At 42.3% G+C, this 25,208-nt stretch overlaps 1 protein-coding gene across 1 annotated transcript in view; it reads right to left on the bottom strand.

Moving 5' to 3' along the window:
- TRPC3 (transient receptor potential cation channel subfamily C member 3) overlaps positions 1-25,208 on the bottom strand; it is a 69,104-nt gene that overhangs the window by 20,278 nt on the left and 23,618 nt on the right. The window contains exon 3 of the mRNA XM_063309722.1: positions 12,580-12,765. Within this exon, the coding sequence (XP_063165792.1) occupies positions 12,580-12,765 (186 nt within the window). The remainder of the gene's footprint in view (positions 1-12,579; positions 12,766-25,208) is intronic.

Genomic DNA, 25,208 nt, shown 5'->3' with positions numbered 1-25,208 from the left:
CACAAATCATGACTTTTGTCCAAAACAGAACAATACTGTTTGAACTGTAAGTGTACTAGCGCTGTAGTAAACATTGGTGGATTGTTTTATTAAGATATATGGCAAGAAAGAAGCGCTATTATCTTTTTCTTTTTAATTTTTACATGCAAACATGTAGACTTGAAAATAGGTTTTAAAAATCAGTTATTTAAAACTAATGATGAAGTTAGCATGCTTTACGTACAAAGTAACTTCTAGTTCACAATCACATCATTGAAATAATGTTGGCTGTTAAAATAGCAAACTTAAAAAGAAAACTGAGAACACCATCCATGTTAAACAGAATAAAATGGTATGACTATGAAATTAATGAATAGTTATGTATTAAATATTATGGAAACATATTAAATTCAAAGCAAAAATTGATTTACAGATTTTAGCATTTTTAATTATGAATGCTTTAGTAAGATACTAAATCCAAACTTACAGTTGTTTAAATATACTCAGATTTTCTCTGGCTTTGTAATGAATTAAGGCATATATAGTTTTTGCTGTCATTATGTAACTGCTGTTGAATAGTTAATCTCTCACTCACATTCACGGCAAATTTGGCACCTTGAAAAAAATAATCTTAAGGACAGTTTTCATCTCTTAACAATACAGATACCAATTGCTGATATGGTTTTAAAAAGAAGTACGTTTTTCATCTTTTAATAAACTATGTGTTAAACTAATTTATTTAAATATGCTGCTGCATAGGTAACTCCCAAGGCTTTCCAGATGACTTATTAATACACACTGGGCTTGTAACAGGACAGAGTTTAAAACAGCAAATATAAGGCCCTCTTGATGTTTTTTTCTTTCTGAATAGTTTGATAATGATGCTCAGTTGCCTATTTCAAAGGCACGTGAAATCACTGGCTAGCCTAAATGGTGAAAGGGAAACCTGCCCCTGTAAACTGCAACACAACCATACACCCCATCCCTCTTGATTGGCAATCTGATTATTACAGCTGTGCAAAGCATCAGATCTGAAGGCAAAAAAGTGCTTCGGAGGGTGCACGTAGCACCTGTCTGTAACTCCATAAACCAATGACACATTTTCAGGAATTACACTGCAGCTGCTAAGCCATTCCTGGAAACCATTCAGCTGTTTTAAGGAGCTGCAGGCAACCACTATGTGCACAGTCCTGCATGCTCCAAAGCCCTGAAGTGCTGCACAGACCTACTGGTTATAGCTATATGAGAACAGTTAATTAACCCTAAAGAAAAAAAAATGAAGATAAATATGAAAAACAAAAATAAGGGAGTGGCCCAGAGAGCCAGGAGGTTACAGCAACAGACAGATGTGTATGTATATACATAGCCAAAGATTGCAAGAAAATCTCAGCTGACTCATACCAAGAGTTTAATTTAGCTATTATGACAAAAATTTGATTAACCACAGCATAGTAATTATAACTCAAGAACTGAAGTTAGAGATCACACCATTGCTTTTCCTAGTCTGGTGCCTTCCAGTTATTCCAGACTACAATCCCTGATATCCACAGCCAATGTACTCTACATCAGCCTTTTTTAAAATGCTCCTGTAAGCAGTAAAAAGTATTGGGGGGGGGGCTATCATTCTCATCAACATCAGCACACACTGAAAGAAGAAAATTAAATCTCTTAATCTCCCAAAATCAATGGCAAAATGTCTATGGCAAAATCAATTCCATTTCACTTACATAACATTTTCAAAACAAAGATAAAATTCCTTTAGCATCAACTGACACTTTTTCCCCTTTTTTATCCCTCATACAGCAGGGAGTCAAATTTTGGGAAGCACCTGGCAAGGATAAGTTTAGAGTTCCACCCTACATGTCCACTTGACCCAATAAAAATCAGGCTTAAACTAGCATAAGCAAAAAGAGAAAAACAGCCTCATGACCTGCATTTAACATGCCGTGTAATATAGCTGTCATGACCCCGTTGCAAGGCACAAAGAGCCTCACAACGTGGATCATGATCATTAAGGAAAAGAGGAAGGAGATAATTAAATCAGCGCTTAAACCAAGCACCCAAAGCACCCACACCCATGGAATCATATACAGCTGAAAAGAAGGACTTCAGATAAGCAGCGATAAGCCGCACCTGGTGCCCTGGAGGACACACCTGGACCAAGAGGACAAGGAAAGCCACCGGGAGAACGCCCACACAGCCATCAAGAAAACCATCAAGGGGGAATGGGGACAATGAAGGGTGGAGGAGCATGGGACACCGCAAGAGGGTATAAACAGGGTGCCTCACCACTGCACCCCCGTTCCCGTTTTTCTTTCTGTCAGAACCGTTTCAATAAACCGGAAATCCTTAATCCCTATTGAGTCCGTGTCTTATTTGGAGCGAGGCTGACCCTGACATAAAAACGGGAACCCACAGAAAATTTTTTACCTAGCACCAATCCAACCAGCTTGTGAGGGGCCCAGCTAGGTATGAAGAGCCACGGAGCACGGCAGCGCAACCACTCGGCACCCGGCGGAGAAGCTCCCCTCCCCTCGGGAGGGATGTGCCTGAGGTTGCGGCGGCGCAACGCCCAGGTAAGTATGGGATCCAGCTCGGAGGAAGAGGAGTGGGGGGGGACACCCAGGCATCCCGTGGCCAGCGGGTCGCGGCGCGTGAGATGGGGGGATCCCCTCTAGGTTCGCCCGAGACCCTGGCGGGACCGAAGGAAGGACCGTCATCCACGACGGCCAGAGGCGAGAGCGAGCGGAGAGGGGAGCGCACCGGCGGGAGTCTGCGGACGGCGGCGAGGCTGGACGCGCTGGAGGAGGGGGTGCAAGCGATACGGCTGATGCTCCAGCAGCTGACAGCGGTGCAGGAACCCCACGGCGGCAGCATTGTGGAGGCGCACCTGGACGAGAGACGGCGGGACGACCTCGCGGGCGATGGCTACGACGGAGCCTGGTCCAAGGAGCCCACCCGACGACTGGAGGCGCACCCGGACGGGAGGCGGAGCGGCGACCCAGCGGATGGCGGCGGCTACGGTGGAGCCCGGCCCCAGGAGCCCACCCGACGACTGGAGGCGCACCCGGACGAGAGACGGAGCGGTGACCCAGCGGACGGCAGGGGCTACGGCAGAGCCCGGTTCCAAGAGGCCACCAGATGGACAACATCCCACCCTCCCATCCTGCCGATGAGACGACCTACTGGCGAGGAGACCCAGCGAGAGATGGCACCGACATCGCCAGATGCCTGGAGCCTATCCGACCCGCACCAGCCCCCACGCAGCACGCTGCATGGCCCAGATGTGACCTGGAGCCAGGCCAGAATGGCAGCCAAGGACTTTGGCATAAAGTTTGACGGGGACCCCTCAAAACTCTCCTTTTTCTTAACAAATGCGAGGTACTACCTCGAAGAATGGGGTCCCTCTTTCAGGACTGAACGAGGCAAAGTCAATGCCCTCGCCATAAAATTAAAAGGACGGGCCGCTGATTGGTACGTCCAATTGTGCCAATCAGGCTCCCGGGCGCTGCGGGACAGCACAGAATTCCTTCGAGCGCTGGAACTGCACTTCAGGGACCCCCTGGAGCAAGAAAGAGCAAAAAGGACTCTGAAAACGCTACGGCAAGGACAGCGCTCCGTGGCAGAGTATGCCATGGAGTTCCAAGCCCTAGCCGGAAAGGTGGAAGCCTGGTCTCAATCGACCCTGATTGAGAAATTCAAAGAAGGACTTAACTTGAGCGTGCTCCAGTGGGCACTCTGTCGCAACAACCCCAACTCACTGACCGAGTGGATCCGGCTAGCGGGGGAAGCAGAGGACGCCCACGACACGTTCCGGCAAGCCCAGAGGGAAGCACAGCAGGCGGAGACAGCGAGACCATCACAGACAGCTGCAAGGCCGGGGAAGGCGAGATCCCAACCGTGGAAGGAGGAACGGGACCGGCGCTTCGCTAAAGGGCAGTGCTTCACGTGCAGCAGGGACGATCATAAGGCGGCAGCTTGCCCCCAAACAGACACCCAGAGAGAGCACGCGGAGGGCACCAGCCGCACCAACCCCAGCGCCAAGAAAGCGACCAGCAGCGAGGGGGGAGTATCGAGCCAGACATTTCCCCTACAGCTCAGAGGAGGAGGGAAGCAATCCCGACAAGCCGATGGGAAACGCCAGCCACCTGGCCTAATGGGCGCCAAAGGACAGGTGGAGAAGAGCAACAGGCGCACCGACAGAGGGGTGAGTGAAGAATGCCCCACTCTCTATGTCCGTGTCACCCTCACCCATGGGGAAAAGACTGAAAAGGTCTGGGCACTGATTGACTCTGGCTGCTCAAAAAACTTAATGCACCCGGACCGGGTAGCCGCGCTTAACCTCCGCTGCTATCCACTTCAGCACCATTTGGTGTTTACTCAGCTGGATGGATCAGCAGCGGGAGGGGGCCCAGTCACCCAATACACCGGCGAAACCGCGCTACGGCTCGGCAGCCACGAGGAAAAATTGGCTTTCATCGTGGCACCGGTGGGGCGACCCCTACTGATACTAGGGATCCCATGGCTCATGCAGCAAAACCCAGTCATCAACTGGAAAACCAGAGAGATCAAGTTTGCTGACGGGCGCTACCAAGCACCCACAGGGGACAGGGTCCGCCGTGCAGCAATGGGAAGGGCAACGACGACCTCGGAGCACAGAGCGACGGCGTTGCCGGACGGCCTGCCACCAAACTACACGGACTTTGCAGACGTCTTCTGCGAGAAGGAAGCGGACAGACTCCCCCCCCCCACAGAAAAACAGACTGCTCCATCGAACTGGTCCCGGGGGTACCTCTACCCAAACCCAAAATATACGCCATGACCCCGAGGGAGCTGGCAGCGTTAAGGGACTTCATAGATAAGAACTTGGTGAGGGGTTTTATCGAGCCTGCAAACTCCCCAGTAGGAGCGCCGGTCCTCTTTCGCGAAAAAAAGGATGGGTCACTGTGGCTCTGCACAGATTACCGGGGCCTGAACGCAGCATCTGTATCCAATAAAAGCCCACTGCCCCTAATAAAGGACATATTGTCCCACCTGGCAAAGGGCAAGGTATTCTCTAAACTAGACCTAAGGGAAGCCTATTACCGCATAAGGATACGGGAGGGGGATGAGTGGAAAACGGCCTTCAACTGCCCATTGGGGTTGTTTCAATACAAGGTGCTACCTTTTGGACTGGCAGGGGCACCGGGTGTATTTATGCAATTAATCAACGAGGTCCTGCGTGACCACCTTTTTAAGGGGGTGCTGGTTTACCTCGATGATGTGCTAATGTACACTGAAACAGAGCGTGAGCACGAACAGCTGTTAAGGGAAGTGCTCAAGAAACTTCGCAAGGCAGAGCTGTTTGCCAAGCTCTCCAAGTGCGAGTTTCACAAACAACAAATTGACTATTTAGGGTACAGGATTTCAGAAAAAGGGATCGAATTGGACCCGACCAAGGTCCAAGCAATACTGGCGTGGGAGCGCCCACGCATGAGGAGGCAACTTCAAAGTTTCCTCGGATTCACGAATTTTTACCAGGGGTTCATCCCGGGGCTGGCAGAGATTGCACTACCCCTGACCAACCTCCTAAAGACCAAGGGTTTGGGGGACACTCGCAAATCGAGAAACCTGGGGGCGCTGCTAAACTGGACAGCTGACTGTCAAACGGCGTTCGAGAGACTAAAAAACCTGTTTACAGCTGAGCCAGTACTACAACATCCCGACCCCACCAAGCCCTTCGTGGTGCAGGTAGACACCTCTGACTTCTCCATCGGAGCTCTCCTGCTACAAAGGGACGCTGACAACCAGCTGAAACCCTGCGCGTACCTTTCCCGCAAATTCTCCGAAACGGAGCGGAGATGGCACGTATGGGAAAAGGAGGCATTTGCAGTGAAAGCAGCTCTGGAAACGTGGAGGCACCTGCTGGAAGGGGCAGCCTGCCCCTTCGAGGTCTGGACAGACCACAAGAACCTGGAGGCTCTCAGCACGCCTAAACGCCTCAGCCCGAAGCAGGTGCGCTGGGCACAGTTCTTCAGCCGGTTCAATTTCACGCTGAAATTTATACCAGGCAGGAAGAACTTCCTGGCGGATGCCCTCTCCCGACGGCCACAGGACGACACGCAAGCCTCAGACATCGTGGGGACGGTATGGACCAACAAACAACTGGGCTGCCCAGCCGTCACGCGCAGCCATACGAGGAATCAGCGCACACCAGCACGAACGCAAGAAAACAAACGCAGTTGCTGTTCAATTTCACCTAACTGGCAACAAAGACTCGCACAAGCACTACAAACAGATACATGGTTACAAAACAACCAACACCTTGTATCTATCAAGGACAGCCTAGCCTGGAAAGAGAAAGTCTTGTACGTACCAGAGTCATTGCGGGGGGAAGTTTTAAACCGCTCACACAATGACAAGACTGCGGGGCATTTTGGGTTCGTAAAAACCCTACATCTAACGAGAGGGCAATTTTGGTGGCCAACCCTGAGAAAAGACATTAAAGATTACGTAGCCACCTGCCCCACATGTGCCACCTCCAAACGGAAGGGGGGGAAACCTCAAGGGCTGCTGCAGCCAGTAGCCAGCCCCTCTCGCCCCTGGGAAGAAATCTCCATGGATTTTATTGTAGACCTCCCACCCAGCCAAAGGAAAACAGTCATCTGGGTGGTAAAAGACTTCTTTTCAAAACAGGCACACTTTATTCCTTGCGCAACCATCCCCACCACGCAACAGCTGGCACGCCTGTTCCTGACACACACATACAGGATCCATGGCGCCCCCTATAGGTTGGTGACCGATAGGGGCATACAGTTCATGTCAAAATTTTGGAGGGAATTTTTAAAACTCATTGGCACCAAACAGGCACTGTCCACTGCGTGGCATCCACACACAGACGGATCTACGGAGATCCTAAACTCAACCCTTGAACAGTTCCTGAGGACATTCATAAATTACCAACAGGATAACTGGGTAGACTTGCTACCCTTTGCAGAAGTAGCCTACAACAATGCAGTGCACCAGAGCACTGGCCACACCCCATTTAAGGTGGTCTACGGGAGGGACTTTGTGCCAATACCAGAACTACCTCAACCTGATGCCCCACCCTGCTCACCAGACGACTGGGCAGCACAACTGGCGACAACCTGGCCAATCATCCAAACGGCCCTAGCAGACGCACAAACCACGTACAAGAAATATGCGGACAATTACAGGGCGGAGGCACCGAACTACAAAGTGGGAGATAGGGTCTACCTCTCCACTAAGTTCATAAAAACCTCACAACCCTTGAAGAAACTGGCACCGAAATTCATTGGACCTTTCAAAATCACAGTAGTAATCAATCCGGTGACATTCAAACTGGAACTGCCACACAATCTACGACGGATCCATCCGGTTTTCCACCGTGCCTTGCTGAAAGCAACAAGTCCATCCAAATGGCACGCGGAAGACCCACCACCCCCACCCATCATGATAGATCAACAACAGCATTTTGAGGTACAGGAGATACTGGACTCAAGAAGGCAAAGGGGTACTCTACAATACCTCGTTAAATGGAAGCACTTCCCACACCCAGAGTGGGTCCAGGCACAACACGTCTTAGCAAAACAACTGACTAGACGCTTCCACGAGGCATACCCAGAGAAACCAACACCCTAAAGACATCTTCGGGGGGCAGCATGTCATGACCCCGTTGCAAGGCACAAAGAGCCTCACAACGTGGATCATGATCATTAAGGAGAAGAGGAAGGAGATAATTAAATCAGCGCTTAAACCAAGCACCCAAAGCACCCACACCCATGGAATCATATACAGCTGAAAAGAAGGACTTCAGATAAGCAGCGATAAGCCGCACCTGGTGCCCTGGAGGACACACCTGGACCAAGAGGACAAGGAAAGCCACCGGGAGAACGCCCACACAGCCATCAAGAAAACCATCAAGGGGGATTGGGGACAATGAAGGGTGGAGGAGCACGGGACCCTGCAAGAGGGTATAAACAGGGCGCCTCACCACCGCACCCCCGTTCCCGTTTTTCTTTCTGTCAGAACCATTTCAATAAACCGGAAATCCTTAATCCCTATTAAGTGAGTCCGTGTCTTATTCGGAGTGAGGCTGACCCTGACAATAGCCTTCTGTAGAGGACATCAGAGAAGTCAGAAGGAAGAATCGTGAATGGATTTGAGCTGTCTCCTGAAAGCAGCTCAAACTGAATCTAAACCAAACCACAGCACTTTCTCATTTCTGACAGTGGCACTTCCTTTCTCCAACATACCTTGTTGGTTTTTTAAAAATGGCATCTTGAAGCAACAGTTATACAAAATCTTTTTTGCCATCTACCACCTATTCCAATGACATCATTAGGGCAGTGTTTCTCAACCTTGGCAACTTTAAGATGTGTGAACTTCAATTCCCATTGCTGGCTGGGGAATTCTGGGAGTTGAAGTCCACACAGGTTTAAGTTGCTACGGTTGAGAAACATTTCGTTAGGGTTTCTGCTGTGGGTCTTTTCACAAATATGCCATTAACTACTATTTCTTATCATTCACTACGCTAATCTTGTTTATCCTGTGGCTCAGACTAACTTCCATTTAATACAGAATGTGCAGATCGAGTACGAAGAAATTGGGTTTTAAAGAGACAGATCCATAATATAAATAACTGCAATATTTTATGAATGCAAACTGTTATCCAAATAATTTTTCTTTGAGCCCAATAGCATTCAATGTCCTGTTAAAAATCAGTGTTATTTTCCTTGGTGGCTAAATAAAAATAAGCAACATAATTTGTATTCTAGAAGTATTCTGATATGTTACAATATATTTTAAGAAGATACTGGCTTATTATTATTGTTTTCTGTTTGAAACACACCAAGAAATAAAATTCTTAATACTTTATACCCATAATTCACAACACAGTTCTCCATCTGAGTAAAAACTATAGTAAAAAGACAATGTTGACCTAATTTGTGTAATTCTGTTGGGTATTTTATTATTTTATAACTTATTATACTTCTCTCTATATAAGGGACGCGGTGGCGCTGCGGGTTAAACCGCTGAGCTTGCTGATCAGAATGTCGGCTGTTCGAATCCGCGTGACGGGGTGAGCTCCCATTGCTAGTCCCAGCTCCTGCCAACCTAGCAGTTCGAAAACATGCAAATGTGAGTAGATTAATAGGTACCGCTTCGGCGGGCAGGTAACAGCGTTCCGTTCAGTCATGCCGGCCACATGACCACGGAAGTGTCTATGGACAAACACCGGCTCTTCGGCTTTGAAACGGAGATGAGCACCGGCCCCTAGAGTCGGACATGACTGGACTTAATGTCAAGGGAAACCTTTACCTTTACCTATACTTCTCTCTAGTTGGGGGTAGAGCTATTTCCTAGCTAGAGTGTTTTCCCAGTGATGATGATGTATTACCACATTTGGCTGAAAAGAAAACATTTCTAAATTCAAAGTAGCACCCACCCTGCAAGAAAGAGTAGTCTGACCTTCTATGTGTATACACACATGTGTGCACACAGAGAGAGTCAAAAATCCTGGAGATTTTGCTTCCAACAAAGTATATAAGTGATGCCTGTGGATACATGTGTGGCATATATATATACATATGTGTGTGGAAAGGGGTATACAGAATTAATAACTACTGATTAAAATTAGCTGCCTGTAATATAAGGTTACCACATTTATAAAACTGACCTTCTCATTTTCATATACCAACCTTCTCTATTACACATGACAACCATTGTCACACATAGAAAAATACAAGTACTATACTTATATTTCCTTCCAAAACAGCCCCAGGGTAAGAGGAAAAGGAAGGGAGCTGGATGGAGATGAAGCAAGGGAAAAAGGTAACTGGACAGGAAAAGAAAGGAAACAGAATGAAACCTGGAAAACAACTAAGATTCACTGGCAGCAGGGATGAGCCTGGTCAGGTTAACCAGGTTAATCATTCTCATAGCACTATCTGCAGCCATTCACACCTCCTATCAACGAGGTCCTGAGGTCACCAAAAGGAAGTGACTGAACCACCTAACCACCAAGGTTCTCAGTGAATACCAGACAACCGACTCATCTATTCTTGCCAATTCAGATATCATTATTTGGGGGGAAAGCTCTTTTTTCTACTGAGAAATACTAAAAAGTATTACCCAAAACCTGAGAGACTTACCAGCTCACAGAATTCACGAAATGCTATCGGGGCACTTTGTGCTCAAGTGTAATATCAAAGCATGTTTAACAGATCACATAAATAGCATTCTCTCTATATACTATAGTTACTTCATTGAGTTATGAACATGCACCAAATTACATAATGTTGTTTAAAAGATCCTCAAGTATTACAAAAACAGGACTTCAGGATTAAAACATGGGGACCAAAAAAAAAGGGCTATTCTGCTAACCTGTGTCTGAAGGCCATATGCTTAGAAAAATAGATGACTTATTTTTATTATGAAAAGGAAAATGCACATTTATACTGTATCTTTCCAATTCATCCAGGGATGTTTAGGTTATAGACCATCTCATATTATCTTACCACCTCAACTCTTAATTTTTCCTTATTTTGCAGAATGAAAATCATTAAGGAATGATCATTGTGCAGCATTTCTCCCAGGGAATTCCATGCCAGCAGTAGGAGGTCATCAAGTACGCTATGAACTTGCCTTCCTATAGATCAGCTCCACTCCACTAGCCATATGATCAGGAAAAAAAAAACAGTATAGGATGAGGCGACAAGAATATGCTTAGTCAAAGAATCAGAGGTGTTCCGTTAGCACATTTCCTCTCAAAATAGAAAGTCCTTGAACATATATAATCAAGAACTTTAAAATGCATCAAATGTTGTTTTAACAATGGGTGAGTCTAAGGACATTACCCATATCATTTATTCAGAGTGGTGCATCTCAGAAAGCTCACTTTAACAAGTGACTGGATTTAACACACTGAGATTTATATCAGAAGCCATGAAAAAGCTTACAGTCTCTGAGAATATAATGGTGAATGCAGACCCATTCAAGTAAAAATAAATCTAGATGTCATTGTACTTCCATCCTGTAATCATCTGGCATTAGAGTATCAGGAGTGATGACCCAAGGTAATCTTCCATCAATAATACTATCCAGAAAGCATTGGCATGTGATTTTTGATAGCTGTTCCTTTTTTAAAATAGAAAATCTATCCTCAGCAAGGATTTGTTTCTAATTTTTGTCAAGAAATATTCTACACTTCTCATCATATGAGGTACAAATACAAGATGATCTACAGCCAAACACCATCATTTCAGTCCTGAAAATGTTTCCAGAAGCGAACTGGAAATAATAAGGTTGCGTTTTTGTAGGGGCATGATGTAGCATTCCAATCTGCAAACAGTGGCACTGTGCAGTTACTCGCTATATTAGACATTAGACATTTTTCAAGGCGAGCGTCATTTTGAATGTAGCAGTATTATTTTTATATGATGTGTAGTTAAATCTAAGCACAGTACAGACAGACAATTAAAATCACAGCTCAATATAAGCAAATGCATGTCTCTGTGCATGTATATGTATGGGTGTATTCGTATGTTGTTTCAGATTATATTTTTATACTTTATTATACGTTTTTTATTGACTATTGGTGATGAATGCTGTCCTCATCATTTCTCATCGTGTGCTGAATAAAGTGGAGATGTAGATATAGATTAAATAAATAAATAAATAAATAAATAAATTGTTAGATTCTTGTAATTTTATCAGTGAAAGATTTTAAAGGAAGTTTCTCATTGCTAAAAACTTGCACAAGTGATGCCAGCAGCTGACAATCCTGAAAAGGAAACAGGAGGAAGGAAAAAGGAGAACGGTGAGGATGAAAAGCTGCAAGCTCGGTCTTGTCCATTTTCAGTTTAAGGCAGCAGGAATATATCAATCTGGAAATCCCAGTAATTTGGGACTGAAATTTGGAAAGGGAAGAAGAAATCAGAGAACCTAAGGACAAAGCATGCAAAATGAACAAAAGTAGTGTAAAACCAGACTCAGAGGAATATGCAAGGATATAGGGAAAGGCTGAGAGCAAAGAGCCACTTACCCATCTTACCTGTTGCATTTTGCATTTGTCTTACCCTGACAAATTCACACAGGATCACACAGGATCTAAGCCCTGTTCATACAGGATCTAAGCCCTGTGCATTTACACTGAATAGAAATATATGTAGTAAAATCACTGCCTGTATCTCATCCAAACATTTACAGCCGAATGAAATGGCAATGGAGTCAAAACCAAAGTAAGAATACAGCATCCTCCTGTTTATTAAAAAATATATATTTTTTCCAAATCCTGCTCTTTATTGTTGAAAGAGGGAGCACAACATGGCTGTTTCTTAATTGTATCTTTAAAGGTCTAAACAGACAAAAACAGGCATACACAGAGCAGTATTAATTGGATTATGTATGACAGTGCCAACCATCTTTTCATTTTAAAAAGGCCAATTTCACTCCTATGTAACTTTGGCATCAGTTTAGCAGCATGTTATTCCAGCAGAGCACAAAGCTAAAACTGACACTAAAATGTTTAGAATTATCAGTGCATGCAAGTTTATGACAGAGTCCACCAGAGACATTGTCTGAAAGATAGCTCTTTACCTTTTTGACTTCATATTTAATTGCCAGTTTGACACGACTCAGCGAAGCTCTGTGCCTCTGAATTTCAACTGGCTCTGCTTCCAAATCTCCATTTAGAATGGCTTCCACTTCTTCAGAATCCCGACAGAGATCAAGGACACCAACAACGAAGTCCTTGCATTGCATAGACAACTTACGATAATCATTCTAGAAGACATAAATGTAAAGATTACAGATTACATATTCTGAGCCCTTGATTCACATAAAAGCACAGTCCTAAATAACTTAATATTTATTTATCTTTCTATCTTGGACATATTTTCACAAAAGTCAAATTACATGTTTCTATATAATACCTTGCCTGCCATTTTTGTCACATTATTTAAATGACACTTTACAATGCACAGAAATGCGTGCACACACACAAGAGAGGTAATTAAGAAAAAAGTCTACATGTAAAATAAATTATCAGTGGCAAAACTTGAATAATTGCAAAATGTTGTTTTGGTAGATGTGCGAGATTATGGTACATATAGTAATGGAAGACTTTTTGGAAAGATAAACATGGCTCCAACCATGCAAGGATTTCTGGCTTAGGAGTTTAGAATTGTAGACCAAATATTAAAGAAAGCAAGATAAGGACCACAAGCTCAACATGACTGTTGTAATGCATTTACATTAAAAGGTGAATCACTATGTTTGATAACCAGCTGAAGATTCTTAATAGCAGCTAACAGCATACTGGCATATTGCAGAAGTACTCTTTCATAAACTCACTGATTTATTTCATTTATATCCTGCTGCAACCAAATGACTCAGCAGTTACCATGATAGGAAAAAAAACTTTAAAACTTCCACAGTAGGAACAGAATCAGAACAACATCTAAATAGTATAATAAAATAACTCAAGAATAAAACAACTAAAAATAAAAATAAAACAGAGAAGGCCCAATCTAATTAGAATGCCCTCCACAGTTCTGTTTTCAGCATCTTTCTGAATGCAGTCAGGGAGGGCCAGCCTGGTTTCCATAAGGAAACTGTTTCGTAGAACAAAAGTTGCTATCAAGAAATAGTGTCTCCTGGCCTCAGCTTCCTTTACCTCCTGAAAGTGGGGTATTAGATGTTCTAATAGGTTAGACCAGGGTTTCTCAACCAGGGTTCCGTGGAACCCTAGGGTTCCACAAGAGGTCACTATGGGTTCCCTGGGAGATCAGGATTTATTTAAAAAATTATTTCAAATTCAGGCAACTTCACATTAAAGAGATAAGCTTCATTCTTTATTTTCAGTTTAAGAATACTGTTAATGCTTATACAGGCCTACACATGAAACCAATATAATAAATTTGTAACTTCTGGCCTATATTTGAGCCTGAATGTGCAGGGGTTCCCTGAGGCTGAAAAACATTTCATGGGTTCCTCCAGGGTCAAAAGGTTGAGAAAGGCTTATCTATATTATCAATTCTACATGCATCCAGGTACCAAGCCATAAAGGACTTCATAGTTAATTAGTCAAAGGTGTAATATACTCTGAGCTGCAGGTGCCAATCAGCACATGGGCTCCTGCATTCTGGACTAATTGCAGTTTCCAAATGGTATTTGGAAGTGCCCTGCAGTAGTCTACTTGGTGATAATAAGGGCATCAGTTATTGTAGCAAGGTCCTCTCGTGCCAGGTAAGGCTGAAACTGCTATACTAACTGAAGCTGGGCAAAGCCTCTAGCCACAGCTAGTGCCTGATACAGTAGCAGAAGCCATAAGTCTATCATATAGATTTTAAAAAGTAGAGGAAAGAGGATGAAGTTTGTGGAACTCTGCAAAATAGGGACCACTGTGCTAATCTCTCTTCCCCTACTATCACTGACTGAACCTGGCTGCTGAGGAAGAAGTAGAACCACTGCAAAGACAGATCCTCCAATTCCCAAATTCATAAGGTGATCCATATAGTCAATGGTATCAAAAGCCATTCAGGGATCTAAGAGAACCAGAAGAGGCACATTTCGCTCATCCAGGTCCAATCATCACAGAAATCATCAATGAGGGTGACTAATGCTGTCTCCATCCCATACCTGGTCCTGAGCTATCCAGATAATCCAAATTGTGTATGAATGGGGTTTTATTACACAGATCTGGCATTAATCTTCAATACCTTGAGGCCACAAACCCACAAGTATTATCTCACCCACCCTACAGTTACAGTGTCAATCATTTTTGTCCTTCTTGCTGCATGGCTCTCAGTAACAAGTTTTTTTCATTCTGTTGTTTAAAAAAAATCTTGTTCAGTCATTCAGTTGCTTCTGACTCTTCATGACTGGGTAATAATTATTTTGCAAGGACTTTGTCAGTTGCTGTTTCTTTGAGTTTTTCTAAGTTTATGCTTGTGTCCTCAGCAATATAATCTAGCTACCTTGTCTTCTGTTGGCCTATTTTTCAATGCCTTCAACTTTTCTATATTTTGGGGCCTTCTCCATTGCATTATGTACCCAAAATATTTAAGCTTTAGCTTCATTATTAGTGTTTTCATAGAGCAATCTGGTTGTACTTCATGTGGTATTGAATAATTTAGTCTTCTTGTGGTCCAAGGTATTCTCAACTATTTTCTCCAGCCCCACGGTTGAAAGATACACTTTTTGTTTTCATTCAGCTTTTCTAATAGTCCAGTTTTCACAGCCCTGTATTACAAGTGGGAAAGCCATGGCTCTGACAATGTATATCTTTGTGTGATGTGTCTGCAGTTAATAATCTTAAGCCTGGCTAGTTTTGTTAAAGCAATGTTCAACAGGGTTGAAAGTTCATTCCAAGTCTATTTAAGAACTGTGTTTTACATGCTATGCCCCAGCTGCCTTTTTTTTCTTTATCCCAGGAAACCATATCTTTTATCTTCTTCCCATCTATGGAAGGTAAAAAAAAGATAAAAATGTTAAAATGTGGTCAGACTATATCCAAGTCAATTCAAAGCGTCCAGTACAACTTTGTGCTCAACAGTTGTTTCATTTTATGTACTCTTATGTGGCATTAGTTATATTCCCCAGTATTAGCTCATACATTTGGCAAGAGGAGAAATCTGGCAGTGAATCAAACTCATCTCAGGCTAAAGTGCTATGGTCAGCTCCACATACCCATATTTGTCCTAAGTTATAAGAATCTAAGTGATTAATTGCAGGAACTGAATCTTTAAGGAAAACTATGTCATCTGTGAAATTGCCTCTGAGTGAAAGACCTCATGGCTGTCAGGTCTGATCTAATTTTTGGATTTTTTCCCCCCCATTTCTTCCCTATCTATAATATCCTGCCTGATGAAGGGTTCGGTAAAACTCAAAGGTTTGCACTTTTTTCCTCATTTTGGCTGATCTTAAAGATATTACCCAAATATAAATTTTAGATCTTTTTATGATTTACAGCCACTCTGTCTTCTTATGTGGGAATAAAAGGGAGAGGATAGATCATTTTTTACATTTTCACAAATGTTGCATGAAGTTACTGGAATAAAATTGATAAATGAAGTAAATGAAGGTCCCCAAAGCAGTGCTGGATAAAGAACGTCCACTTCATGGCTACTTGGAAGATACAGCTGGTCCAGAACGCAGCAATGTAAGTAGTTATAGGCATACCACAGTATGCCAATATGAAACCTTTACTTTGATAGCGGCATTGGTTACCAATTGGCTTCCAGGTGCAATTCAAGGTGCTGATTCTGTTATAAAGCCTTTCATTGGTTAGATCAATGAATATTCATAGGACCACTTCTCTACAATCATTTCTTTCCATCCTATAAAATAGATTGGCATGATCCAGTCTCATCAATAAAAATCTCAGAGGACCCCATAGGCCTGTCTTCTCTGTTGTCACTCTTGCACTCTGGATAGCATTCCCCCCGAGATCCACATAGCTCCAATCCTGTTGTTCTTTATGACAGCTATAAAAACCTGGTTGGTCTAGTAGGTCTTGGGCCAAGACAATTTGTGCATTTAAGTTTTTAAAAATTTATCTGAAATGATGATTTCCAGCAAAACAAATGATTCTTTAAAATGTCTCTGTACAATGCAATATTCTTTAAAAATATTTAAAGAACAAAGACCTGTTCTCAATGATATGTATATTCTTTAACAGAATATAGCCTGTAGCTTTTCCTTTAACCTGCAACCATGAAATTACTTGTAGGCCTTTTTAGATTACAGGATTTCATTTTAAAGCTGTCTTGAAATCAGTTTTAACCTTTTAAAAATACTTTAATCTTAGTAATTTAATTTAAGTACTGTATTAAATCTTGCATTTCTTAATATTTTTCACCTCTCATTCTGAATCCAATCTTTTAAATGGTGGAGAAATACTGCAGTTCTATGCATTGTTTCTAAAGAGTCAATACTACCAAAATAAACTGGACTTATTTCCAGGAAAATGCTGGTAATTTGAAAAAATAAAATGAAGCCACAAGTGTTAGCTCTTTTATTTTATTTCATTCACATCCAGACTCTTTCCGACATCTCTGAACCCTGCAGCATTTCATTCCTGAACTTGCCCTAAACACAGCATAAATTATGTTTAAAAGACATCTGCATAGCCCAGATCTAGGAATGAATTTTGTTATGGTTGCAACTGGGACAGTAATCCTACGTATTGCTGTGACTCCTTTGGAGGGAAGGAAAGAAAAAGAACAGCAGCACAGCATTCAACTTTGTACTTAATCTTTCATGCCATTTTTATTAAATTTCAACCAGCAATCTTGGAACTTCAATGCTATGTTGCCATTTGTTTTAACTATGATTTATTATTACATTGCACTGGCTGGATTTTTACAACAAGCTAAACTATATAACCTAGTTATAAGTGTATAAGCCACTATAGTTGTGTTTATATATTGCATTAGGACATACAGTAATACAATTGCTTTGTTTTGGCTTAGTAAGATTGTGTAAACCCACTCACTGAATGAGGAAAACATTTTCACAGTGTTGAAACAAAGAGAAATTTCCACCCCTAGCATTGAATCTAACAGGATGTATCCTTCAATCCAGGCCACAACTGAGTACCAAACACACTGAGATGATAGAAAGACATGGGTAAGAAATGGTTCTTGCACATGTTGAAAAGCTGAGATGAACCTGGCTCTCCAGCACACGTGACAAAGTTGTACTAATAGTTCACAGCAGTAAACAAGAATGTAGGAGATCTGAAGCAGCTGAAATGGCAATTAAGTATGATCTAACACCTCTGCGTGCTTACATACATGTCATTATATCTAAAGTGGTACAAAGGTCTCTTTTCACCATAGCTGCTAAATCAGACCCATGTGATTTAAACTGCCCAGGAATGACTACGCCACAATAAAGATGCCAGAATATATAACATATATTACCATAGATTCTATACATACCTTGCTATGTTCCACAATAAAAGCCTAGTATCAACTCTCAATTGAGCAATTACATAAAGCAAGGATCTTTGTAAAGTGGCTAATACATTTTAAAATTACTTTGCAAATAATATACTAAGAGGGCTCACCTACAAGGCCTATAGAAATTTAGAGTTGATTTGTTCAATAGCTATCAACAGTGACAATTCATTTCTAACTGTTTCGTTGTTATCATGTTCCTATAGCAATGGATCTAGAAACTGAGACCAACCACTTCTCCTTTACTTGGAAAATTGTTTGAAAGCGGCTCCTAAAAGGCCTGCTGCTGAGTTGGATCTGCTCTAACTAAAATATGCACAGGTCAACAAAAGGCCACCTGCATCAGACTTAATATATTTTATGGCACACAGAAATATTCACCCTAGCAAGAGAAAAAGAACATAGGAAGAAAAATCTCTACCACTGAGATGCCTGGTTTTTTTTTTCCCCAGCAAAAGGCTTCAACTCAGCCAAGAGGCTTATTTTATTTATTTATTTATTTAATATAATTTATATAGCCATCTCACACAAAGGGCTCTAGGCATTACAAGATTTAAAACAGACAAACTTTGTGTGTTGTTTAGCATCTACTGTCTATGAAACTGGTGTTGCTTTAAAGTCGTAGTTAAAAAAATAACTGTACTGTACTAAGCACAATATACAGTGAGAAAGGAATGATGGAAGCCAATTAAAATGTACAGTTAATTAATATGTGGGTCTAAAGCAAATTAAATTCTCCCCCATCCCTAATTGATACTATTTCTTAATCAGGATTTTCTCAGCAATTGCTCTTTTCTATTGTTGTTTATTCGTTTAGTTGCTTCTGACTCTTCGTGACTTCATGGACCAGCCCACGCCAGAGCTTACTGTCGGTCGTCAACATGCCCAGCTCCCCCAAGGACGAGTCCGTCACCTCTAGAATATCATCCATCCATCTTGCCCTTGGTCGGCCCCTCTTCCTTTTGCCCTCCACTCTCCCTAGCATCAGCATCTTCTCCAGGGTGCCCTGTCTTCTCATGATGTGGCCAAAGTATTTCAGTTTTGCCTTTAATATCATTCCCTCAGGGGAGCAGTCTGGCTTTATGTCCTGGAGGATGGACTGGTTTGATCTTCTTGCAGTCCAAGGCACTCTCAGAATTTTCCTCCAACACCACAGTTCCAAAGCATCTATCTTCCTTCTCTCAGCCTTCCTTATGGTCCAGCGATCGCAGCCATATGTTACTACGGAGAACACCATTGCTTTAACTATGCGGACCTTTGTTGTCAGTGTGATGTCTCTGCTTTAACTATTTTATTGAGATATGTCATTGCTCTTCTCCCAAGGATTAAGCGTCTTCTGATTTCCTGACTGCAGTCAGCATCTGCAGTAATCTTCGCACCTAGAAATACAGAGTCTTTCACTGCTTCTACATTTTCTCCCTCTATTTGCCAGTTATCAATCAAGCTGGTTGCCATAATCTTGGTTTTTTGGAGGTTTAGCTGCAAGCCAGTTTTTGCACTTTCTTCTTTCACCTTCATCATAAGGCTCCTCAGTTCCTCTTCGCTTTCAGCCATCAAAGTGGTATCATCTGCATATCTGAGATTGTTAATGTTTCTTCCAGCGATTTTAACTCCAGCCTTGGATTCCTCAAGCCCAGCATGTCGCATGATGTGTTCTGCGTACAAGTTGAATAGGTAGGGTGAGAGTATACAGCCCTGCCGTACTCCTTTCCCAATCTTAAACCAGTCCGTTGTTCCGTGGTCTGTTCTTACTGTTGCTACTTGGTCGTTCTACAGATTCTTCAGGAGGCAGACAAGATGACTTGGTATCCCCATACCACTAAGAACTTGCCACAATTTGTTATGGCCCACACAGTCAAAGGCTTTAGAATAGTCAATAAAACAGAAAGAGATGCTTTTCTGAAACTCCCTGGCTTTTTCCATTATCCAGTGGATATTGGCAATTTGGTCCCTAGTTCCTCTGCCTTTTCTAAACCCAGCTTGTACATCTGGCAATTCTCGCTCCATGAACTGCTGAAGTCTACGTTGCAGGATCTTGAGCATTACCTTACTGGCATGTGAGATGAGTGCCACTGTTCGATAGTTTGAACATTCTTTAGTGTTTCCCTTTTTTGGTATGGGGATATAAGTTGATTTTTTCCAATCTGATGGCCATTCTTGTGTTTTCCAAATTTGCTGGCATATAGCATGCATTACCTTGACGGCATCATCTTGCAAGATTTTGAACAGTTCAGCTGGGATGCCGTCGTCTCCTGCTGCCTTGTTATTAGCAATGCTTCTTAAGGCCCACTCAACCTCACTCTTCAGGATGTCTGGCTCTAGCTCACTGACCACACCGTCAAAGCTATCCCCAATATTGTTATCCTTCCTATACAGGTCTTCTGTATATCCTTGCCACCTTTTCTTGATCTCTTCTTCTTCTGTTAGGTCCTTGCCATCTTTGTTTTTGATCATACCCATTTTGGCCTGGAATTTACCTCCGATGTTTCTAATTTTCTGGAAGAGGTCTCTTGTCCTTCCTATTCTACTGTCTTCTTCCACTTCTACGCATTGCTTGTTTAAAAATAATTCCTTATCGCTTCTGGCTAACCTCTGGAATTTTGCATTTAAATGGGCATATCTCCCCCTGTCACTGTTGCCTTTTGCTTTCCTCCTTTCTTGGGCTACTTCTAGTGTCTCAGCAGACAGCCATTTTGCCTTCTTGGTTTTCTCTTTCTTTGGGATGTATTTTGTTGCCGCCTTCTGAACAATGTTGCGAACTTCTGTCCAGAGTTCTTCCGGGACCCTATCTACTAAGTCCAGTCCCTTAAATCGATTCTTCACCTCCACTGCATATTCCTTAGGAATATTAGTGAGCTCATATCTAGCTGATCTGTGGGTCTTCCCTAATCTCTTTAGTCTGATCCTAAATTGTGCAATAAGAAGTTCGTGATCGGAACTACAGTCAGCTCCAGGCCTTGTTTTTACCAACTGTATAGATGTCCGCCACCTTTGGCTGCAAAGGAGGTAGTCAATCTGATTTCGGTGTTGTCCATCTGGTGAAGTCCATGTATAAAGCCGTCTCTTAGGTTGTTGGAAGAGAGTGTTTGTTATGCAGAGTGAGTTGTCTTGGTAAAATTCTATCAGCCTATGTCCTGCTTCATTTTGTTCTCCCAGGCCATGCTTACCTGTAATTCCAGGTGTCATTTGACTGCCCACCTTAGCATTCCAGTCTCCTGTGATGAAAATAACGTCTCTTTTAGGTGTGTTGTCCAGTAGGTTCTGCAGATCCTCACAGAACTGCTCTACTTCAGCTTCTTCAGCATCTGTGGTTGGGGCGTATATTTGGATCACTGTGATGTTAGATGGCTTGCCCTGAATTTGAATTGAGATCATTCTATCGTTTTTTGGATTGTATCCGAGCACTGCTTTAGCCACTTTGCTATTAATTATGATGGCTACTCCATTTCTTCTGTGGTCCTCTTGTCCACAGTAGTAGATCTGGTGGTCATTTGATGTGAAGTGGCCCATTCCAGTCTATTTCAGTTCACTGATGCCCAAAATGTCTATCTTTAATCTTGATATCTCACCAATAACCACATCCAATTTGCCCTGGCTCATAGATCTTACATTCCAGGTTCCAATGGTATGTTGATCCTTAGAACATCGGATTCGCCGTTCACCACCAGTACCGTTGGCCGCTAGCCGTCCTTTCGGCTTTGAGCTAGCTGCGTCATCACATCTGGGGCTAGTTGAACTCATCCTCTGTTCCTCCCCAGTAGCATTTTGACCATCTTCCGACCTGGGGGTCTCATCTTCCGATGGTATACCGCCATATCTCTGGTTGTACTGATCCATTTAGTTTTCACGGCAAGAATACTAGGGTGGGTTGCCATTACCTTCACCAGGGATCGCATTTAGTCTGACCTCTCTGTCATGACCGTCCCGTCTTGGGTGGCCCTTCACGGTTTAGCTCATGGCATCATTGAGGTGCTCAAGCTCCAGCACTACGACAGGGTAACGATCCTGTGCTGAAGCTCTTTTCTATAGCTCTTATAAATGTAAGACCTAATAATCACAAGAAATACCCTAATTAACAGCTATTAGTATGCTTGATTTTTGTAGAGTAAGAACAACTTGCAGATTTTTGCATCACCAAAGGATCAAAACTTAGTAAGCCTTTGTAAATATCATTAAATATGTGCAGTTGAAAGTTTCTCAGATTCAAAATATGACATTTCCATACCACACGCTTTAGGCCAGGGTTTCTCAACCAGGGTTCTATGGAACCCTAGGGTTCTGGGAGGGGTCACTAGGGGTTCCCTGGGAAATCATGATTTATTTTAAAAATTCAAAATATGACATTTAAAAAAAATTCAAAATATGACAAAAGTTTCAAAATAATGACATTTCTATATCACTCTCTTTAGGCCAGAGTTTCTCAACCAGGGTTCTGTGGAACCTAGGGTTCTGTGAGAGGCACTAGGGGTTCCCTGGGAGATCATGATTTATGTAAAAAATTATTTCAAATTCAGGCAACTTCACATTAAAGAGGTAAGTTTCATTCTTTATTTTTAGTTAAGAACACTGTTAATGCATATATACAGGCCTGCACATGAAATGAATATAATTTTGTAACTTCTGGCCTATATTTGAGGCTGAATGTACTGGGGTTCTCCAAGGCCTGAAAAATATTTCAAGGGTTTCTCCAGGGTCAAAAGGTTGAGAAAGGCTGCTTTAGGCAAATAATTACTGCATTCATACATCAACCTAAGCACCATTTAAAGCCCTACATGGCTTGGGGCCAGGTTATTTGAAGGACCGCCTTTTCCCAGTTACAGCTACCTGCCCCACCAGATCAGGGAGGCAGGGTACATTATGGATCCCCTCCATTAAGGAGATCCATCTAGTGGGACTGAGAAGAAGGGCCTTCTCTGTGGTGGCTCCTTCCCTGTGGAACATCCCTGCAGAGGTAAGACTGGCCCCCACTTTAATACTCTTCCTAAAGGCCCTGAAGACCTGGTTTTGCCAGAGGGCCTGGGAATCCCAGGTTGATATGGAGCCCATGAAGTAGTTCATTTGAATGTATTGTTGTCGCCAGGGGGGCGGGGGTGTAGTGGGTTTTGTATTTGGGGTTTTATTTCTGTAAGCCACCTGGAATCACCTTGAGAGAATCGGGAGGCCATATAAATTTCTTTAATAAATAAATGCACAATTGCTACATAGTTTCTGTCCTAAATTAACCCTGGAATTTATTTAGTTTCTGTGCCCTATTACAAAAAGATTTATTGAGATAAATCTTTTTATTTTTTTCCAATAAATACTCATTTCCATGTTCAAGCTAAACTTCACGTATTATATTATACATTTATATTTCTTCAACTGAAGAAATACTGCTTTATTTGGAATCCCAATACCAGAACACCTGATCTCGGAAAACTTTTGTTCTAGGTGCAGTCACTGTCAGCAGAAGTGTCCGCAGGGGTGTCCAAAAATCAAGATTGTGGCCACAATCCAATCATAACCGTGTCTCTGTTTTACATGCAAAATGATGCACCTAAAAACGGGCAGGGCTTCAGCCACATGGGGTTGTAATTGCCATTTTCACCTTTTTGACCCCCTCCCTCCAAGCACTCCTAGCTGTCCGGTTTTTAGCACTTGTCTTCCTTCCAAAACTATCTTTGTAATTCTAACAATTGTCAGATTGTACAGTATCTAGACACATAAATTAACTAACAGGAAAGACAGTTCCAAATCAAATGCACACAATAATGGATCATGTTAATGAACAAAGTCAGAAAAATTTGCAAAGCTTCTATAAACTGAATCAACTTCACTCATATTGTAGAAAGGTCATTCATTGCACAAAGGTCATGTTGTTCTATGACACTGTAATACAAGCCATATACAAAATTAGAAAGTGAAATTATTAAATATCAAACTATTTAATCTGAATATAATGGCAGTCATACAAAAAACAGATTTGCAAATAGGTGAAGATTTATTTTTCACAGCAGTTACTCCACACAAGAAGTGTCACTGAAGCTGAGCTGCTCTAAAGCTGGTTTTAGTTATATTTAAGGTGATATACTATGTCTGGAATCTGATTTATTCATTTCCATGTTTTAAGACAGACAAATATATATGTACAATGACCACCAATTTGTGCTCCTGCATCATCCCACAAATGCATACTCATATGCAAACCAACATGTATCTTTCTTCACAGTTCTCTAGGCTTGGAACAGTTTCACACATTACTGTGTTTTCTGCCTCCTCATAATAATTTAAGGGAAAGTTAATTAAAGAAGTGTAATCCAACAGTGACCCTGAAAGTCCCTATAGAAACATTTGTTACAGTTGGAAAGAAGTGTCATTTGTATAACTCATTTGTTTACAATCTGTCCCTTCTGACCCAGTTTTTTTCTTTTTCAGAAAACAAAGATTGTTTTGGGGAAAAATGAAAAGTAGAACATCCATACAGATTTTAATAGCTGGTTCATGGAAATTTACTACATTTCAATCACATCAGTGACTATAGTATTTCTTGGATGGAAAAAATGACAAAGGCATTCAGAATTCGTACACTATAAACCATAACGTTCAAATGCTGTGAACGGACATAATGAGTTTTCTTACATGTTGGATTTGTATCATACAGCTCAAGGCAATACATAGCACTTCTTCTTAATTTTCCCTACAAGCACCACCTTGAAAAGTAGGTTGGGCTGAGTGTGAGTTACTGGCCTAAAGTCACCCAGGGGATTTTATGTCTGTGGGTAGACCGAACCTTGGACTCTTAGGTGCCCAAGTCCAACACTTCAATCGTTAGTCATTTAAGACCTAAAGTTTGGTTTTCAGAGGGCTCAGATTATTTCAGTTGAGGCTAATTAACCAACCAGAGTCATTTGTTGAGATGGGCAGTGAAAAAATATGATAAAAAAATAAAATAATTATTAAAACCATTATTTTCCACAAAGTTCTGTTTCCTAGATGTTTTATTTTTCATGATTATATTTTGTATTTACTATGCTGAATGCCAAAATATTTTCATTTAAAGCAAAGCTGTTTTTTTAAAGGATCCTTACATCACAACAGCAACACTAGTAGGATTAGATAAGGCTTGAGTCTTGGATGGATGGCACCTGCAGCAGAATTGGATGGATGGATGGCACCTGCATCTGTGCCCTTCTTGATTTTACCTTTTTAAAAAGATAACTGAAACTAGCATGCTATAAAGCAAAATACCAAACCCACCCATCCAGATTAACAACAATGCTTCTG

This window comes from Candoia aspera, chromosome 8 (genome assembly GCF_035149785.1).
Source record: "Candoia aspera isolate rCanAsp1 chromosome 8, rCanAsp1.hap2, whole genome shotgun sequence".
Classification (NCBI taxonomy): Eukaryota; Metazoa; Chordata; class Lepidosauria; order Squamata; family Boidae; genus Candoia; species Candoia aspera.
This window is presented reverse-complemented; position numbering and strand designations above follow the sequence as displayed.